At 51.6% G+C, this 16,768-nt stretch overlaps 1 protein-coding gene across 4 annotated transcripts in view; it reads left to right on the forward strand.

Moving 5' to 3' along the window:
* LOC132814242 (dual specificity tyrosine-phosphorylation-regulated kinase 1A-like) overlaps positions 1 to 16,768 on the forward strand; it is an 85,785-nt gene that overhangs the window by 37,543 nt on the left and 31,474 nt on the right. For all 4 annotated transcript variants that reach the window (XM_060823435.1, XM_060823434.1, XM_060823436.1 and 1 more), the window contains exons 2-5: positions 12,537 to 12,760; positions 13,373 to 13,492; positions 15,453 to 15,641; positions 16,463 to 16,610. In XM_060823435.1, the coding sequence (XP_060679418.1) occupies positions 12,617 to 12,760; positions 13,373 to 13,492; positions 15,453 to 15,641; positions 16,463 to 16,610 (601 nt within the window). In that variant the 5' untranslated portion in view covers positions 12,537 to 12,616. The remainder of the gene's footprint in view (positions 1 to 12,536; positions 12,761 to 13,372; positions 13,493 to 15,452; positions 15,642 to 16,462; positions 16,611 to 16,768) is intronic.

Raw genomic sequence — 16,768 nt, forward strand, 5'->3', positions numbered from 1 at the left:
AGTTTGCTTTTGAATGTGACTCTTCCCTCTCCATCCATCCCTCAAAGTGTCTGTGTTCCACTCCCATCACTCTTGTTTCTTTCTGTCCGTCTCTGCCTGCCTCTTGCCCCTGACTTCAGAATTCTGCACTCTTTCTTGGCCACACTCAGTGTGTTTATTTACCTGGCTCTGACAGCCATGGATTGTGTCCATCTTTCCCTGTTTCACTTTCGTGCATCCACCAAGTTTTTTCACACTTGCATATGCCTGTCACCTTTTGAATTCCTAATTCTGATCTTTCCCACCCAAACTCTGAATATGTCTGTGTCTTCCTGCTTTTAACTCCCATGTCCTCTACTTTGCTTTTTTCATGTCCTTGCTGCAGTGTCCTCATGTTCGTGTGTCCTTGCTTTCTGCCCCCCTCCATGCATCCTCACTCCCTGCCCCCCCACCATGTCCTTGTTGTTCCATGCCTGTCCATTGCGTCCTCGCTTCCTGTCCCCCGTATCCTTGTTCCCTGCCACCCTGCTGACATTATCTGTCCACCTGTGTCACTCCCTACAACCCGTCTTGCACTCCCCCACATCCAGCCGACCCCTCTCTGTCATGCAACCTAACATCCTGCCCCACTCTGTCTCCCTTGTTCCATGTCTCTCAGGTCTATGGCTGCCTTTCAGCCCAAGACCCTACTGAGATCTCTAAAACTAGTTAAACACAGAATATTCCCTTTGGTTTAGAGAGTCCCTGGCCCTGACCTTTGACTGCACTGTCTCCTGAGTTTGCCATGTTATTGCCAGTTCCTCTACCTTCTAACAAGCACATCGCTGCTCTGTCCTCTGCTCTCATGGAGTATTCCTTCATCTTCCATCATCTTTGTTCCATTTTGACTGGCTGCTCATTCCCTCCTGCCTCTACAGATGCTGTCCTTTCACCCTCCAGCACCAGACATCCCTGTGGACTTGCTGCTCAGTGGTCAGGTGGATGGGGGAGCATTTAAGATTCTTGTTAACAAACACCAGTGTGTACTACCACCTGACATTAGGAGAAAGCTGACTGGGCAGACGGGGTGATCTGGGAAAGGGGTGCAGTAGTTTGATCTGTCCAAATCTCCATACCAGCTTGTGTGCAATCCTCACATCTTTGAAATAGTGTGCTGCTTATTATGAACTCCAGGTGGGCAGATGTTTCCTGATGGTATAAATGGTGATTACGACTTGCTTTTTGCACTAATCTAGCTGAGGTTGTAACTAATTCATTGTGTGGAAGGTGGATCTAAATGCAACTCCTGTAACCAAGCTGGTGCTAAAGGTAGAATGCCTTGGACTCGACCAGGCAGTTTAAGAGAGGGCTCCATAACTCTGGGCAGCCCAGCATCTCTAAGGTTTATTCAGACTTTCACAGAGCATTAACGCAACACGGGAGATGGCACTTACAGCTCAGGCCAGGGTGAGAATGGATGCAAGTTTTGAGAAGATTTGTAGCTCAGGTTGAGGTTTTGGATGTAGGTTTGCTCGCTGAGCTAGGAGAACATAGAACATAGAAGGATACAGCGCAGTACAGGCCCTTCGGCCCTCGATGTTGCGCCGACCGAATCCTACCTAACCTATACTAGCCCAATAACTTCCAAATGCCTATCCAATGCCCGCTTAAATGACCATAAAGAAGGAGAGTTCACCACTGATACGGGCAGGGCATTCCATGAACTCTCAACCCGCTGTGTGAAGAATCTACCCCTAACATCTGTCCTATACCTACCACCCCTTAATTTAAAGCTATGTCCCCTAGTAACACCTGACTCCATTAGCGGTAAAAGGTTCTTAGTATCTACCCTATCTAACCCCTAATCATCTTATACACTTCTATCAGATCTCCCCTAAACCTTCTCTTCTCCAATGAGAACAGCCCCAAGTGCCTCAGCCTTTCCTCATAAGATTTTCCTACCATTCCAGGCAACATCCTGGTAAACCTCCTCTGCACTCGTTCTAAAGCTTCCACATCCTTCCTATAGTATGGCGACCAAAACTGCACACAATACTCCAGATGAGGCCTCACCAGAGTCTTATACAACTGCAACATGACCTCAGGACTCCGGAACTCAATTCCTCTGCCAATAAAGCCCAGTACACCATATGCCTTCCTCACAGCACTATTTACCTGGGTGGCAACTTTCAGAGATCTGTGTACATGGACACCAAGATCCCTCTGCTCATCCACACTACCAAGTAGCCTACCATTAGCCCAGTAATCCCTCATCTTGTTATTCCTACCAAAGTGAACGACTTCGCACTTAGCTACATTGAATTCCATTTGCCACATTTCCGCCCAGCTCTGCAACTTATCTATATCCCGCTGTAACCTACCACTTCCTTCCTCACTATCCACAACTCCACCGACTTTTGTGTCATCCGCAAACTTGCTTACCCAGCTTTCAAGTCCTTCCTCTAGATCATTTATAAAGATAACAAAAAGCAATGGTCCCAAAACAGATCCTTGTGGTACACCGCTAGTAACTGCGCTCCAAGATGAACATAATCCATCAACTACTACCCTCTGTCTCCTTCCAGCCAGCCAATTCCTAATCCAAACCTCTAATGTATCCTCAATGCCATACCTCCGTAGTTTTAGCATTAGCCTACCATGGGGGTTCATTTCCAGACGTTTTGTTGCCTTACTAGGTAACATCTTCAGTGGGCCTCATGTGAAGCAATGCTGAAAAATTCCTGCTTTCTATTTAGATATATTTAGATTGGTGATGTCATTTCCTGTGGTGACATTATTTCCTGTGGCGATCTCACTTCCTGTTCCTTTTCTTCATGGGGAGGGTAGATGGGGTCTAACTTGATGTGTTTGTTGGTAGAGTTCCGGTTGGAATGCCATGCTTCTAGGAATTCTCGTGTGTTTCTTTGTTTCGCTTGTCCTAGGATGGATGTGTTGTCCCAGTCGAAGTGGTGTCCTTCCTTATTGGTATGTGAGGATGCTAGTGAGAGAGGGTCGTGTCTTTTTGTGGCTAGTTGGTGTCCATGTATCCTGGTGGCTAGTTTTCTGCCTGTTTGTCCAATGTAGTGTTTGTTACAGTCCTTGCACGTTACTTTGTAAATGACATTAGTTTTGCTCATTGTCTGTATAGGGTCTTTCAACTTCATTAGTTGGTGGGTTTGTGGGCTACCATGATCCCAAGGGGTCCGAGTAGTCTGGCAGTCATTTCCAAGATGTCTTTGATGATGGGGAGAGTGGCTAGGATTTCAGGACCTGCTTTGTCTGCTAGAATTCCTAGAAGCATGGCATTCCAACCTGAACGCTACCAACAAATACATCGAGTTAGACCCCATCTACCACTCCGAGAAAAGGAACAGGAAGTTCACCACAGGAAATGACATCACCAACCCAAAGAAACTGCAGGTTCATAGATTCTTGAAATTGGAGTCGCAGGTAGATAGGATAGTGAAGAAGGAGTTTGATATGCTTTCCTTTATTGGTCAGAGTATTGAGTACAGGAGTTGGGAGGGTCATGTTGCAGCTGTACAGGACATTGGTTAGGCCACTGTTGGAATATTGGGTGCAATTCTGGTCTCCTTCCTATCGGAAAGATGTTGTGAAACTTGAAAGAGTTCAGAAAAGATTTACAAGGATGTTGCCAGGGTTGGAGGTTCTGAGCTACAGGGAGAGGCTGAATAGGCTGGGGCTGTTTTCCCTGGAGCGTCAGAGGCTGAGGGGTGACCTTATAGAGGTTTACAAAATTATGAGGGGCACAGATAGGGTAAATAGACAAAGCCTTTTCCTTAGGGTCAGGGAGTCCAGAACTAGAGGGCATAGGTTTAGGGTGAGAGGGGAAAGATATAAAAGGGACCTAAGGGGCAACTTTTTCACGCAGAGGGTGGAACGTGTATGGAATGAGCTGCCAGAGGATGTGGTGGAGGCTGGTACAGTTGCAACATTTAAGAAGCATTTGGATGGGTATATGAATAGGAAGGGTTTGGAGGGATGTGGGCCGGGTGCTGGCAGGTGGGACTAGATTGGGTTGGGATAGCTGGTCGGCATGGACGGGTTGGACCAAAGGGCCTGTTTCCATGCTGTACATCTCTATGACTCTAAACCTGAACACAGAAAGCAGGAATTTTTCAGCATTGCTTTGCATGAGGCGCACTGAAGATGTTACCTAGTAAGGTAATGGAATGCATGGAAGTGAACCTTTCAGCTCAGCGAGCAAACCTACATCCAAAATGGATGCTTTGTGCTGCCTGTGGTAGGAGAAACAATCCTGCCCTGGTGGTCAGTCATTGTCCACCTCAAGCTGGGTAAGCTGGTCCAAATATTTCACTGGCTTCCTGGAGAGGACCCAATCAAACCGAACATCCAGCAAAGTAAAAGGTGGCATGGGATGTCAGGAGCACACGTTCCAGACTGATGACTGCTGATCGCTAATGTGTGTGAGACCGCTCTCATTGACACGAAATTCTGTTGGCTGGACACGTGACCTCTCTTCCCTACTAGAAACCAGACTGACCAATGTTAGGATTACTGAAAGAAAACCCTTCATCTGCCAGGGTAAGAGTTAAGAGGAACATGGGGCTCACTGATGTTTCTGATGGAAACCTCCACCAATAGTTCAGAATGTGTTCACTCCATTGGTGCTTCACTACAAACATGGCCCATTTAAGCTCAACTATGTATCTGTGCTTCACCACCAAGGTGTGGATCTGATTTTGAAGCTTACCTTTGAACATGCCTGCTCACTGTTGGTGTGTACTTGCTGGGAAGGGCTGGAAATGGTACCATTGTGTACCATGAAACTATTGTAGGCTCAAGATCATGGACACTGTATCACAGGAGGTCCATTCAGCCCATTGTAGCTATGTTCTGATTCCTTCATGACTCTCAGCCTGCCCCACCCACCTCCATCTCCATAAGGTTGAAGGAGCAAAGGTATCTCATTTGGCCAATTGAGTCTAAGTTGCCATTCATTAAGATTGTGACTAATCTGATACTCATCAACTTCACTCTCCTGCCTTTTCCCTATAATCCTTCATTCCCTTACTGATTAAAATTCTGTCTGACTCAGCCTTGTATATATACTTAATGATGCTCTTCAGCTGTTTGCAGTAAAGAATTGCACAGATTCACTACCCTCTGAAAGAAAAAATATTCTTCCGCATTTCGGTCTCAACTAGGTGATTCTTTATTCTGAAAAGGTTCTTTATTCTGGTCCTAGACTCTTCCACGAGGGGAAACAACTTCTCCACATCTACCCTGTCAAGTCCCTAAGAATCTTAACCAAAAGAACTGCAGATGCTGTGAATCAGAAACAAAAACAGAACTTGTTGATCTGGAATCGCTGTTGCTGATTCGAAGGGGATCGCAGGTTGCTCTGTAATCGCTATCGCTGCATCGATGCTGATCGCAAGTTGTGCTGTAATTGCTGTCCCTGCATCGACGGTAATTGCAGGTTGCTCTGTAATCACCATCAATGGGGATCGCAGGTTGCTCTGTAATCACCGTCAATGCTGATCGCACGTTGCTGTGTATCGCCGTCGATGGGGATCGCAGGTTGTTCTGTAATCACCGTCGCTGCTGATCGCAGGTTGCTCTGTAATCGCCGTTGCTGTGTCGCTGGGGATTGCAGGTTGCTATGTAATCACCGTCAATGGGGAGCGCAGATTGCTCAGTAATCTCTGGGGCTTGCAGGTTGTTCTGTAATCGCCGTCGCTGTGTCGATGGGGATCGCAGGTTGCTCTGTAAATGCCGTCGCTGTGTCGATGGGGATCGCGGGTTGTTCTGTAATCGCCGTTGCTGGGTCGATGGGGATCGTGGGTTGCTTTGTAATCGCCGTCGCTGAGTCGGTGGGGATTGCAGGTTGTTCTGTAATCGCCGTCGATGGGGATCGCAGGTTGTTCTGTAATCACCGTCGCTGTGTCGATGGGGATCGCAGGTTGCTCTGTAATCGCCGTCGATGGGGATCGCAGGTTGCTCTGTAATCGCCGTCGATGGGGATCGCAGGTTGTTCTGTAATCACCGTCGCTGTGTCGATGGGGATCGCAGGTTGCTCTGTAATCGCCGTCGCTGTGTCGATGGGGATCGCAGGATGCTCTGTAATCGCCGTCGCTGTGTCGATGGGGATCGCAGGATGCTCTGTAATCGCCGTCGATGGGGATCGCAGGATGCTCTGTAATCGCCGTCGCTGTGTCGATGGGGATTGCAGGATGCTCTGTAATCGCCGTCGCTGTGTCGATGGGGATCGCAGGTTGCTCTGTAATCGCCGTCGCTGTGTCGATGGGGATCGCGGGTTGCTCTGTAATCGCCGTCGCTACGTCGATGGGGATCGCGGGTTGCTCTGTAATTGCCGTCGCTATGTCGATGGGGATCGCGGGTTGCTCTGTAATCGCCGTCGATGGGGATCGCGGGTTGCTCTGTAATCGCCGTCGCTGCGTCAATGGGGATCACAGGTTGCTTTCTGTAATCGCCGTCGATAGGGATCGCGGGTTGCTCTGTAATCGCCGTCGCTGCGTCGATGGGGATCGCAGGTTGCTCTGTAATCGCCGTCGATAGGGATCGCGGGTTGCTCTGTAATCGCCGTCGATGGGGATCGCAGGTTGCTCTGTAATCGCCGTCGCTGCTGATCGCAGGTTGACCTGTAATCGCCGTCAATGGGGAGCGCAGATTGCTCAGTAATCTCTGGGGCTTGCAGGTTGCTCTGTAATCGCCGTTGCTGTGTCAATGGGAATTGCATGTTGTTCTGTAATCGCAGTCGCTGCGTTGATGGGGATCGCAGGTTGCTCTGTAATCGCCGTCGCTGCATCGATGGGGATCGCAGGTTGCTCTGTAAATGCCGTCGCTGTGTCGATGGGGATCGCGGGTTGCTTTGTAATCGCCGTCGATGGGGATCGCAGGTTGTTCTGTAATCGCCGTCGATGGGGATCGTAGGTTGTTCTGTAATCACCGTCGATGGGGATCGCAGGTTGCTCTGTAATCGCCGTCGATGGGGATTGCAGGTTGTTCTGTAATCACCGTCGCTGTGTCGATGGGGATCGCAGGTTGCTCTGTAATCGCTGTCGCTCCGTCGATGGGGATCGCAGGTTGCTCTGTAATCGCCGTCGCTGTGTCGATGGGGATCGCAGGATGCTCTGTAATCGCCGTCGCTGTGTCGATGGGGATCGCAGGTTGCTCTGTAATCGCCGTCGCTGTGTCGATGGGGATCGCAGGTTGCTCTGTAATCGCCGTCGCTGCGTCGATGGGGATCGCAGGTTGCTCTGTAATCGCCGTCGCTGTGTCGATGGGGATCGCAGGATGCTCTGTAATCGCCGTCGCTGTGTCGATGGGGATCGCAGGTTGCTCTGTAATCGCCGTCGCTGTGTCGATGGGGATCGCAGGTTGCTCTGTAATCGCCGTCGCTGCGTCGATGGGGATCGCAGGTTGCTCTGTAATCGCCGTCGCTGCGAATCGCAGGTTGCTCTGTAATCGCCGTCGATGGGGATCGCAGGTTGCTCTGTAATCGCCGTCGCTGTGTCGATGGGGATCGCAGGTTGCTCTGTAATCGCCGTCGCTGCGAATCGCAGGTTGCTCTGTAATCGCCGTCGCTGCGTCGATGGGGATTGCAGGTTGCTCTGTAATCGCCGTCGCTGCGTCGATGGGGATCGCAGGTTGCTCTGTAATCGCCGTCGATGGGGATCGCGGGTTGCTCTGTAATCGCCGTCGATGGGGATCGCGGGTTGCTCTGTAATTGCCGTCGATGGGGATGAAGTTGCTCTGTAATCGGCGTCACCGCATTGATGCTGGTCGCAGGTTGTTTTGTAATTGTTGTCGCTGTGTCGATGGGGATCGCAGGTTGTTCTGTAATCGCTGTCTCTGTGTCGATGGGGATCGCAGGTTGTTCTGTAATCGCCGTCGCTTGTCGCTGCGGATCGCAGGTTGCTCTGTAATTGCCGTTGCTGTGTCAATGGGAATTGCAGGTTGTTCTGTAATCGCCGTTGCTGCGTCGATGGGGATCGCAGGTTGCTCTGTAATCGCCGTCGATGGGGATCGCGGGTTGCTCTGTAATTGCCGTCGCTGGGGATCGCAGGTTGTTATGTAATCGCCGTCGCTGTGTCGATGGGGATCGCAGGTTGCTCTGTAATCGCCGTCGCTGTGTCGATGGGGATCGCGGGTTGCTCTGTAATTGCCGTCGATGGGGATGAAGTTGCTCTGTAATCGGCGTCACTGCATTGATGCTGGTCACAGGTTGTTTTGTAATCGTTGTCGCTGTGTCGATGGGGATCGCAGGTTGTTCTGTAATCGCCGTCGCTGTGTCGATGGGAATTGCAGGTTGTTCTGTAATCGCCGTCGCTGCGTCGATGGGGATCGCAGGTTGCTCTGTAATCGCCGTCGCTGCGTTGATGGGGATCACAGGTTGCTCTGTAATCGCCGTCGATGGGGATCGCGGGTTGCTCTGTAATCGCCGTCGCTGTGTCGATGGGGATTGCGGGTTGCTCTGTAATCGCCGTCGCTGTGTCGATGGGGATCGCGGGTTGTTCTGTAATCGCCGTCGCTGTGTCGATGGGGATCGCAGGTTACTGTATAATCGCCGTCGTTGTGTCGATGGGGATCGCGGGTTGCTCTGTAATCGCCGTCGCTGTGTCGATGGGGATCGTGGGTTACTGTGTAATCGCCGTCGCTGTGATGGGGATCGCGGGTTGCTCTGTAATTGCCGTCGATGGGGATGAAGTTGCTCTGTAATCGGCGTCGCTGCATTGATGCTGGTCGCAGGTTGTTTTGTAATCGTTGTCGCTGTGTCGATTGGGATCACAGGTTGTTCTGTAATCGCCGTCGCTTGTCGCTGCGGATCGCAGGTTGCTCTGTAATCGCCGTCGATGGGGATCGCGGGTTGCTCTGTAATCGCCGTCACTGCGTCGATGGGGATCGCGGGTTGCTCTGTAAACGCCGTCGCTGTGTCGATGGGGATCGCGGGTTACTGTGTAATCGCCGTCGCTGTGTCGATGGGGATCGCGGGTTGCTCTGTAATTGCCGTCGATGGGGATCAAGTTGCTCTGTAATCGGCGTCGCTGCATTGATGCTGGTCGCAGGTTGTTTTGTAATCGTTGTCGCTGTGTCGATGGGGATCGCAGGTTGCTCTGTAATCACCGTCGCTGTGTCGATGGGGATCGCAGGTTGCTCTGTAATCACCGTCGCTGTGTCGATGGGGATCACAGGTTGCTCTGTAATTGCCGTCGCTGAGTCGCTGGGGATCGCAAGTTGCTCTGTAATCGCCGTCGCTGCATTGATGGAGATCGCTGGTGGCTCTGTAATCGATTGAGATCGCAGTTTGCTCTGTAATCGCTGTCTCTGTGTCGATGGGGATCGCAGGCTGCTTTGTAATCGCCGTCACTGCATCGATGGAGATCGCTGGTTGCTCTGTATTCGCTGTCTCCGTGTCGATGGGGATCGCAGGTTGTTCTGTAATCGCCGTCGCTGTGTCGATGGGGATCGCGGGTTGTCCTGTAATCGCCGTCGCTGTGTCGATGGGGATCGCGGGTTGCTCTGTAATCGTCGTCGCTGTGTCGATGGGGATCGCAGGTTGCTTTGTAATCGTCGTCGCTGTGTCGATGGGGATCGCGGGTTGACCCGTAATCGCCGTCGCTGTGTCGATGGGGATCGCGGGTTGACCCGTAATCGCCGTCGCTGTGTCGATGGGGATCGCGGGTTGATCCGTAATCGCCGTCGCTGTGTCGATGGGGATCGCGGGTTGACCCGTAATCGCCGTCGCTGTGTCGATGGGGATCGCGGGTTGACCCGTAATCGCCGTCGCTGTGTCGATGGGGATCGCGGGTTGACCCGTAATCGCCGTCGCTGTGTCGATGGGGATCGCGGGTTGACCCGTAATCGCCGTCGCTGTGTCGATGGGGATCGCGGGTTACTGTGTAATTGCCGTCGCTGTGTCGATGGGGATTGCGGGTTGCTCTGTAATCGCCGTCGCTGTGTCGATGGGGATCGCGGGTTGACCTGTAATCGCCGTCGCTGTGTCGATGGGGATCGCGGGTTGCTCTGTAATTGCCGTCGATGGGGATCAAGTTGCTCTGTAATCGGCGTCGCTGCATTGATGCTGGTCGCAGGTTGTTTTGTAATCGTTGTCGCTGTGTCGATGGGGATCGCAGGTTGCTCTGTAATCACCGTCGCTGTGTCGATGGGGATCGCAGGTTGCTCTGTAATCACCGTCGCTGTGTCGATGGGGATCGCAGGTTGCTCTGTAATTGCCGTCGCTGAGTTGCTGGGGATCGCAAGTTGCTCTGTAATCGCCGTCGCTGCGTCGATGGGGATCGCAGGTTGTTCAGTAATCGTCGTCGATGGGGATGAAGTTGCTCTGTAATCGGCGTCGCTGCATTGATGCTGGTCGCAGGTTGTTCTGGAATCGCTGTCGCTGTGTCGATGGGGATCGCAGGTTGTTCTGTAATCGTTGTCGCTGTGTCGATGGGGATCACAGGTTGCTCTGTAATCGACGTCGCTGTGTCGATGCTGATCGCTGGTTGCTCTGTAATCGCCGTCGCTGCGAATCGCAGGTTGCTCTGTAATCGCCGTCGCTGTGTCGATGGGGATTGCAGGTTGCTCTGTAATCGCCATCGCCGTCGCTGTGTCGATGGGGATCGCGGGTTGCTCTGTAATCGCCGTCGCTGTGTCGATGGGGATCGCTGGTTGCTCTGTAATCGCCGTCGATGGGGATCGCAGGTTGCACTGTCATCACCATTGCTGTGTCGAATTTAATGGGAAAACTTGGTTCCTTGAGGTCCTCCCTGCTGTCACGTGCTCTCATTCCAACTTGTGCACTGTCAGAGTGCCTGGAATTGTCTCAGTCTGGTGGAGCCTGCAGCCCCCGCAGTGTCCCGTAGCCTGTCAGATTTTTTTGATCATGTAAGGATCTTGCTGTTAATTGCTGCCCAGTTAATTTAGTTGCAGAATCTATCTCCTCTATTATTGGAAGTGTATGTGGCAGGTTTGGTCACTGTATTGACTAACAGCGGTGTAAACATTTTAATGAGAGCTTCAAGAGTGGAAATGTCAAGATGACCGTGTCAATAGGGGCTCAGAGAGTCATACACTCTCCCTTATTGGTAGGTCACAGGGAGTTCACGTCTAACTGTAAACATCCGAGTCCAAATCCGGAGTGTCACACCCTGGTACAGTGCCAAAACAGTGCTGCCCTGTCGGAGGGTCAGTGCTGAGGGAGTGGGCACTGTCGGAGGGTCAGTGTTAAGGGAGTGCCGCACTGTCGGAGGGTCAGTGCTGAGGGAGTGGGCACGGTCAGAAAGTCAGTGCTGAGGGAGTGGGCACTGTCGGAGGGTCAGTGCTGAGGGAGTGGGCACTGTCAGAGGGTCAGTGCTGAGGGAGTGCCCCACTGTCGGAGGGTCAGTGCTGAGGGAGTGCCCCACTGTCGGAGGGTCAGTGTTGAGGGAGTGCCGCACTGTCGGAGGGTCAGTGCTGGGGGAGTGGGCACGGTCAGAAAGTCAGTGCTGAGGGAGTGGGCACTGTCGGAGGGTCAGTGCTGAGGGAGTGGGCACTGTCGGAGGGTCAGTGCTGAGGGAGTGCTGCACTGTGGGAGGGTCAGTGCTGAGGGAGTGCTGCACTGTGGGAGGGTCAGTGCTGAGGGAGCGCCGCACTGTGGGAGGGTCAGTGCTGAGGGAGTGGGCACTGTGGGAGGGTCAGTGCTGAGGGAGTGGGCACTGTGGGAGGGTCAGTGCTGAGGGAGTGGGCACTGTGGGAGGGTCAGTGCTGAGGGAGCGCCGCACGGTTGGAGGGTCAGTGCTGAGGGAGCGCCGCACTGTGGGAGGGTCAGTGCTGAGGGAGTGGGCACTGTGGGAGGGTCAGTGCTGAGGGAGTGGGCACTGTGGGAGGGTCAGTGCTGAGGGAGTGGGCACTGTCGGAGGGTCAGTGCTGAGGGAGTGGGCACTGTGGGAGGGTCAGTGCTGAGGGAGCGCCGCACGGTCGGAGGGTCAGTGCTGAGGGAGTGGGCACGGTCAGAGGGTCAGTGCTGAGGGAGTGGGCACTGTGGGAGGGTCAGTGCTGAGGGAGTGGGCACTGTGGGTAGGTCAGTGCTGAGGGAGCGCCGCACGGTCGGAGGGTCAGTGCTGAGGGAGTGGGCACGGTCAGAGGGTCAGTGCTGAGGGAGCGCCCCACTGTCGGAGGGTCAGTGCTGAGGGAGCGCCCCACTGTCGGAGGGTCAGTGCTGAGGGAGCGCCCCATTGTCGGGGGGTCAATGCTGAGGGAGTGGGCACTGTCGGGCGGTCAGTGCTGAGGGAGTGCCGCACTGTCGGAGGGTCAGTGCTGAGGGAGTGCCGCACTGTCAGTCATTTCAATTAAGATTTTAATCAGAAGCTCAGTTTGCTCTCCTGGGTGGGCCTGGCCACTTGCTATACCCATATTGTCTGTCTGTACCATTTCCTTCATTACTACAGAGGGTTTTCTGTAATTCGTTCATTCATTTGCTGTGACGCATCATGACATCCCAAGGGGGAAGAGGCATCAGAGGAATGCAGCTTCTCTATTATTCTATGTGGATGTATATCTGAATGACTGGCTTTTCTTTGTTTTCTTTACAGGTGGGACCAGCTCAGGATGCAAGCCCCCCTCCAAACACTGCTTGCCTGCCTCATTTGGCTTCACCCCCGCTGAACCCAGCATGTCCAACCAACATGGCCACCTGCCTCTTGGCAACGTGCAGCCCATGTGTGAACTGCAGCAGGTCCGGCAGGGACATCACTGGGGAGTGACCGCTGGCCGGGCACCCAACTCTGACCACCAGAGAGGCAACCACAGTGAGCGGGTACGTTCCAAATACCTCACTGGAGAATGGTTCCTGCCCAAGTTCAGATATGCTCTGATTGCCTGCATCCCTCTCATTCTGTCACGCCCATACACACGCATGCTCTCTCTGTACTCACCTTGGGAATACAGACACTGCCTTGCAAACATGTGCTGCCTTCCTGTCCCTCTTCATCTATCAATGTCAAATTGTTTGCGGGACAGTTAATGGCAGCTTGCTAGTTGAGCCCAGAGCTGCACCAATGTCGACATCTTTCCCAGCAGCAGTTACTGGATTCTGGTTTGGAGCCGCAGTACTGACTGGCCTTTCCCTATTCTAACCCAGGGAAGCCTTTCATTTGTGGGCCCTGATGCCCTGATCCCTCTCCCTGCCCTGACCACTACTCAATGAACTTCCTTTCGTCCATGGGTTTTTTTTTGTCGCCAAGTAAGTTTTTCCTTCAAAAGAAGGTCTGATTCCAATTTGTATTGTAGTTAACTGAATAAAGACCAACGTGCTTTCTCCTTCCTGCTAATCCCCCCGCAACCCCAACCTGTTTCAAGTGTGTCAGCCCGTTGGAACCAGAACCTTCCAGTCCCTGGATTTCCGTAACTCTGCTGTCTGTCTTTGCAGATGCTATCGGACATGACGATCTTACAAAGGAGGATCCCAGTTAGTTTTCGTGATCCTGGGACAGCGCCTCTGAGAAAACTCTCGGTGGATTTGATAAAGACGTACAAGCACATTAATGAGGTGAGCACTTGGCCCTTCAGCTCCTCTCATTGTGTTGGCAGTTAAGTAAAGGTGCGATTGTAGTTTGGGGGGATGACCATGAGACCATAAGGAACAGGACCAGGCTGTTTGACCCCTTGAGCTGGCTCCACTATTCAATAGGTCTAACATGCCTAACATCTCCACATTCCTGCCATTTCTCCATGACCCTTGATTCCCCAACTGATCAAGAGTCTCCTACTCTCTCAGCTTTGAGTATACACAAGGACTCTCCGCACACACTCTGTGCCAGAGAGTTCCAAATACTGTCAAGAAGAAACTTCTCCTGATCTCGGTCTTAAATTGGTGCTTCTTCATTTCTGAGACTGGTTCTAGACTCTCCAGTGAAGGGATGCGTTCTCTCAACATTGACCCTGTCAGACCTCTTAAGAATCTGATATACATCAATGATTTGGAGGAAGGTGTTAGTTGCCTCGTTAGCAAGTTTGCAGATGGCACTAAGATTGGTGGAGTGGCAGATAGTGAAGGGAACTGTTAGAGAATACAGCAAAATATAGATAGATTGGAGAGTTGGGCAGAGAAATGGCAGATGGGGTTCAGACAAATGCGAGGTGATGCGTTTTGAAAGATCCAATTCAAGAGCGAACTATGCAGGAAATGCAAAAGTCCTGAGGAAAGCTGATGTGCAGAGAGGTCTGGGTGTTCAGGTCTGTTCCCTGAAAGTGGCAACGCAGGTCAGTAAAGTGGTCAGTAAGGTGTAGGGCATGCTTTCCTTCATTGGACAGAGTATTGAGTACAAGATTGACAGGTCATGTTACAGTTGTGTAAGACTTTGGCTCGGCCACATTTGGAATATTGCATATAGTTCTGTCGCCGCATTACCAAAAGGATGTGGATGCTTTGGAGAGGGTACAGAGGACGTTCATCAGGATGTTGCCTGGTATGGAGGGCGCTAGGTTTGAGGAGAGGTTGAATAGGTTAGGATTATTTTCATTGGAAAGAAAGCAGTTGAGGGGGGGGACCTGATTGAGGTCTACAAAATCACAAGCAATGTAGACAGGGTGGATAACAAGAAACTTTTTCCCAGAGGAGTACCAGGGGTCATGAATTCAAAGTGAGAGGGGAAAGGTTTAAGGGAGATATGATTGGAAAATTCTTTACACAGAGGATGGTGGGTGCCTGGAACTCATTGCCAGTGGAGGGGGTTGGGGTGGAACGATAGCATCATTTATGATGTACCTAGACAGAAACATGGATGGGCAGGGAGCAAAGGGATACAGATCCTTGGAAAATATGCGACAGGTTTAGATAGAGGATCTGGATCGGCGCAGGTTTGGAGGGGACGAAGGGCCTGTTCCTGTGCTGTAAGGTTCTTTGTTACGAGATTATTTCTTCTTGTAAACTTCACCTTATTTAGCCTTTGCTTGTCAGCCAATCCCTCCCCATTCCCAGGGATCATCCTCGTGAACTTTCTGTGAAACTGCCTCCAATGAAAAGGCAATGGGACCAGCACTCAGTATTACAGCACCGTGCCCAGTTGCAGTGAGACTTTCCTACTGGTATACTTCAACCCCCTTGGAATAAGGGCCAACATCCAATTAGCTTTCCTGATTCCCTTCTGCCTCTGTGTTTTGTCCACAAGTCCACCCGAGTTCCTTTATGTCACAGCTTTCTGCATTTAAATATTACTCCATTCTTTTGTCCTCCCTTTGAAAATGCACAACTGCACTATTTCTCATGTTATTCTCCATTTGCCACCTTTTTGCCCAGTGACTGAAGCCATGAATATCTCTGAGTAAACTGTGTCCCTCTTGGTGCTTGCCCTGCTATCTGCTTTTTCTTGTGTTGTTTGCAAATGTTGGGATGGGGGAAATGTAACTGTTAATTAATCGATGTTTCTGTAAGGTGCAATGTGATTGATGTAGCTTCCCCCCCCCCCCCCGTCTTCACCTTCTCTGACTCAGTCTCTGGAATTCTGCAGGTGTACTATGCCAAGAAAAAGCGTCGCGCCCAACACGTTCCCCCAGACGACTCCAGCAACAAGAAGGAGAGGAAGATTTACAATGACGGCTACGATGATGATAACTATGATTACATTGTGAAGAATGGGGAGAAGTGGATGGAGCGATATGAGATTGACTCCCTGATTGGGAAGGGCTCATTTGGGCAGGTAATTGACAAGGCAGTGTGTAGTTTCAGCAGAGTTAGAAAGTGCCCTGAAATATAGGACTGAGGCCCATTGAAGCTCCAACATTGTATACTCCCAGTTAGAGATGGGGAACATGCAGGATCCTGCTCCTGGTAACGGACCAGTCACTTAAAGTGAACATAGGGCAAGTGTCAAGTCATCTCTGTGATATGCTGGAGAAGGCTGTCTGTTTGCCTTTACCTGTCTCTTTGGTTTCCCAGCAATGTGACCCCCTACCTGTTTTACACCAGAGCTGAGCTCGAGACAGCATGTTGTGTCCTTCCCACCTGGGCCAGTCATTTCCTCTGCCTCCGAACTCTCCTCTTCCCGTGTACTTCTGGAAGTGCTCTTTCCACCACCATCCCCCCCCACCCCCCCCTCCGCAAATCTCCAACAACGTCCTGATCACCTTCCTAGCAGTATCCTTGGTTTTGCTGACAGATTTTACCATGGCCTTGCTGTCCTAGTGCAGAGACCCTCACCCCCCACCTCAAAAATCCTAATGCCGAGCATTATTCCCTTAGTACTCACTGCTTTGGTGTCTGTTTTTGTAAATGACTTCCTGGCATCTGGCCTATTGATCACTCATTCTCTCGCTCTCTGTCTATCTCCCTCTTCCTCACATTTTCTCCCTCTATATCTTTCTCTTGCACTCTTTCGTTCATGCTATCTCTCTCGTGCTCTGTCTATATCTCTCTCTTGTGTGTGTGCTCTCTCTGTATCTTTCTTCCTTGCTGTCCCTCGCTCACACTATCTCTCTCACCCCCTCTCTCTGCCTGCCTCCCTGTCCCTCCTTTTTGCAGGTAGTGAAGGCCTACGATCACCATGAGCAGGAATGGGTGGCCATCAAGATCATCAAGAACAAGAAAGCCTTCCTGAACCAGGCCCAGATTGAATTGCGCCTTCTGGAGCTCATGAACAAACATGACACCGAGATGAAGTATTACATCGGTAAGAAGGGCCAGTAAAACTGGGCTGTGGAGCAGGCAGGGGGCAGTCACTTACTGGGAAGGTTCCTGGGCTAACTCTGAACTCCTCTTTGAAATAGGCTGGCAACAAGGTGGCTCCCCATCACACGGCATTGAGCAATAACTGTTGGCCTTGTCAGG

This window comes from Hemiscyllium ocellatum, unplaced genomic scaffold (genome assembly GCF_020745735.1).
Source record: "Hemiscyllium ocellatum isolate sHemOce1 unplaced genomic scaffold, sHemOce1.pat.X.cur. scaffold_764_pat_ctg1, whole genome shotgun sequence".
Lineage (NCBI taxonomy): Eukaryota > Metazoa > Chordata > Chondrichthyes > Orectolobiformes > Hemiscylliidae > Hemiscyllium > Hemiscyllium ocellatum.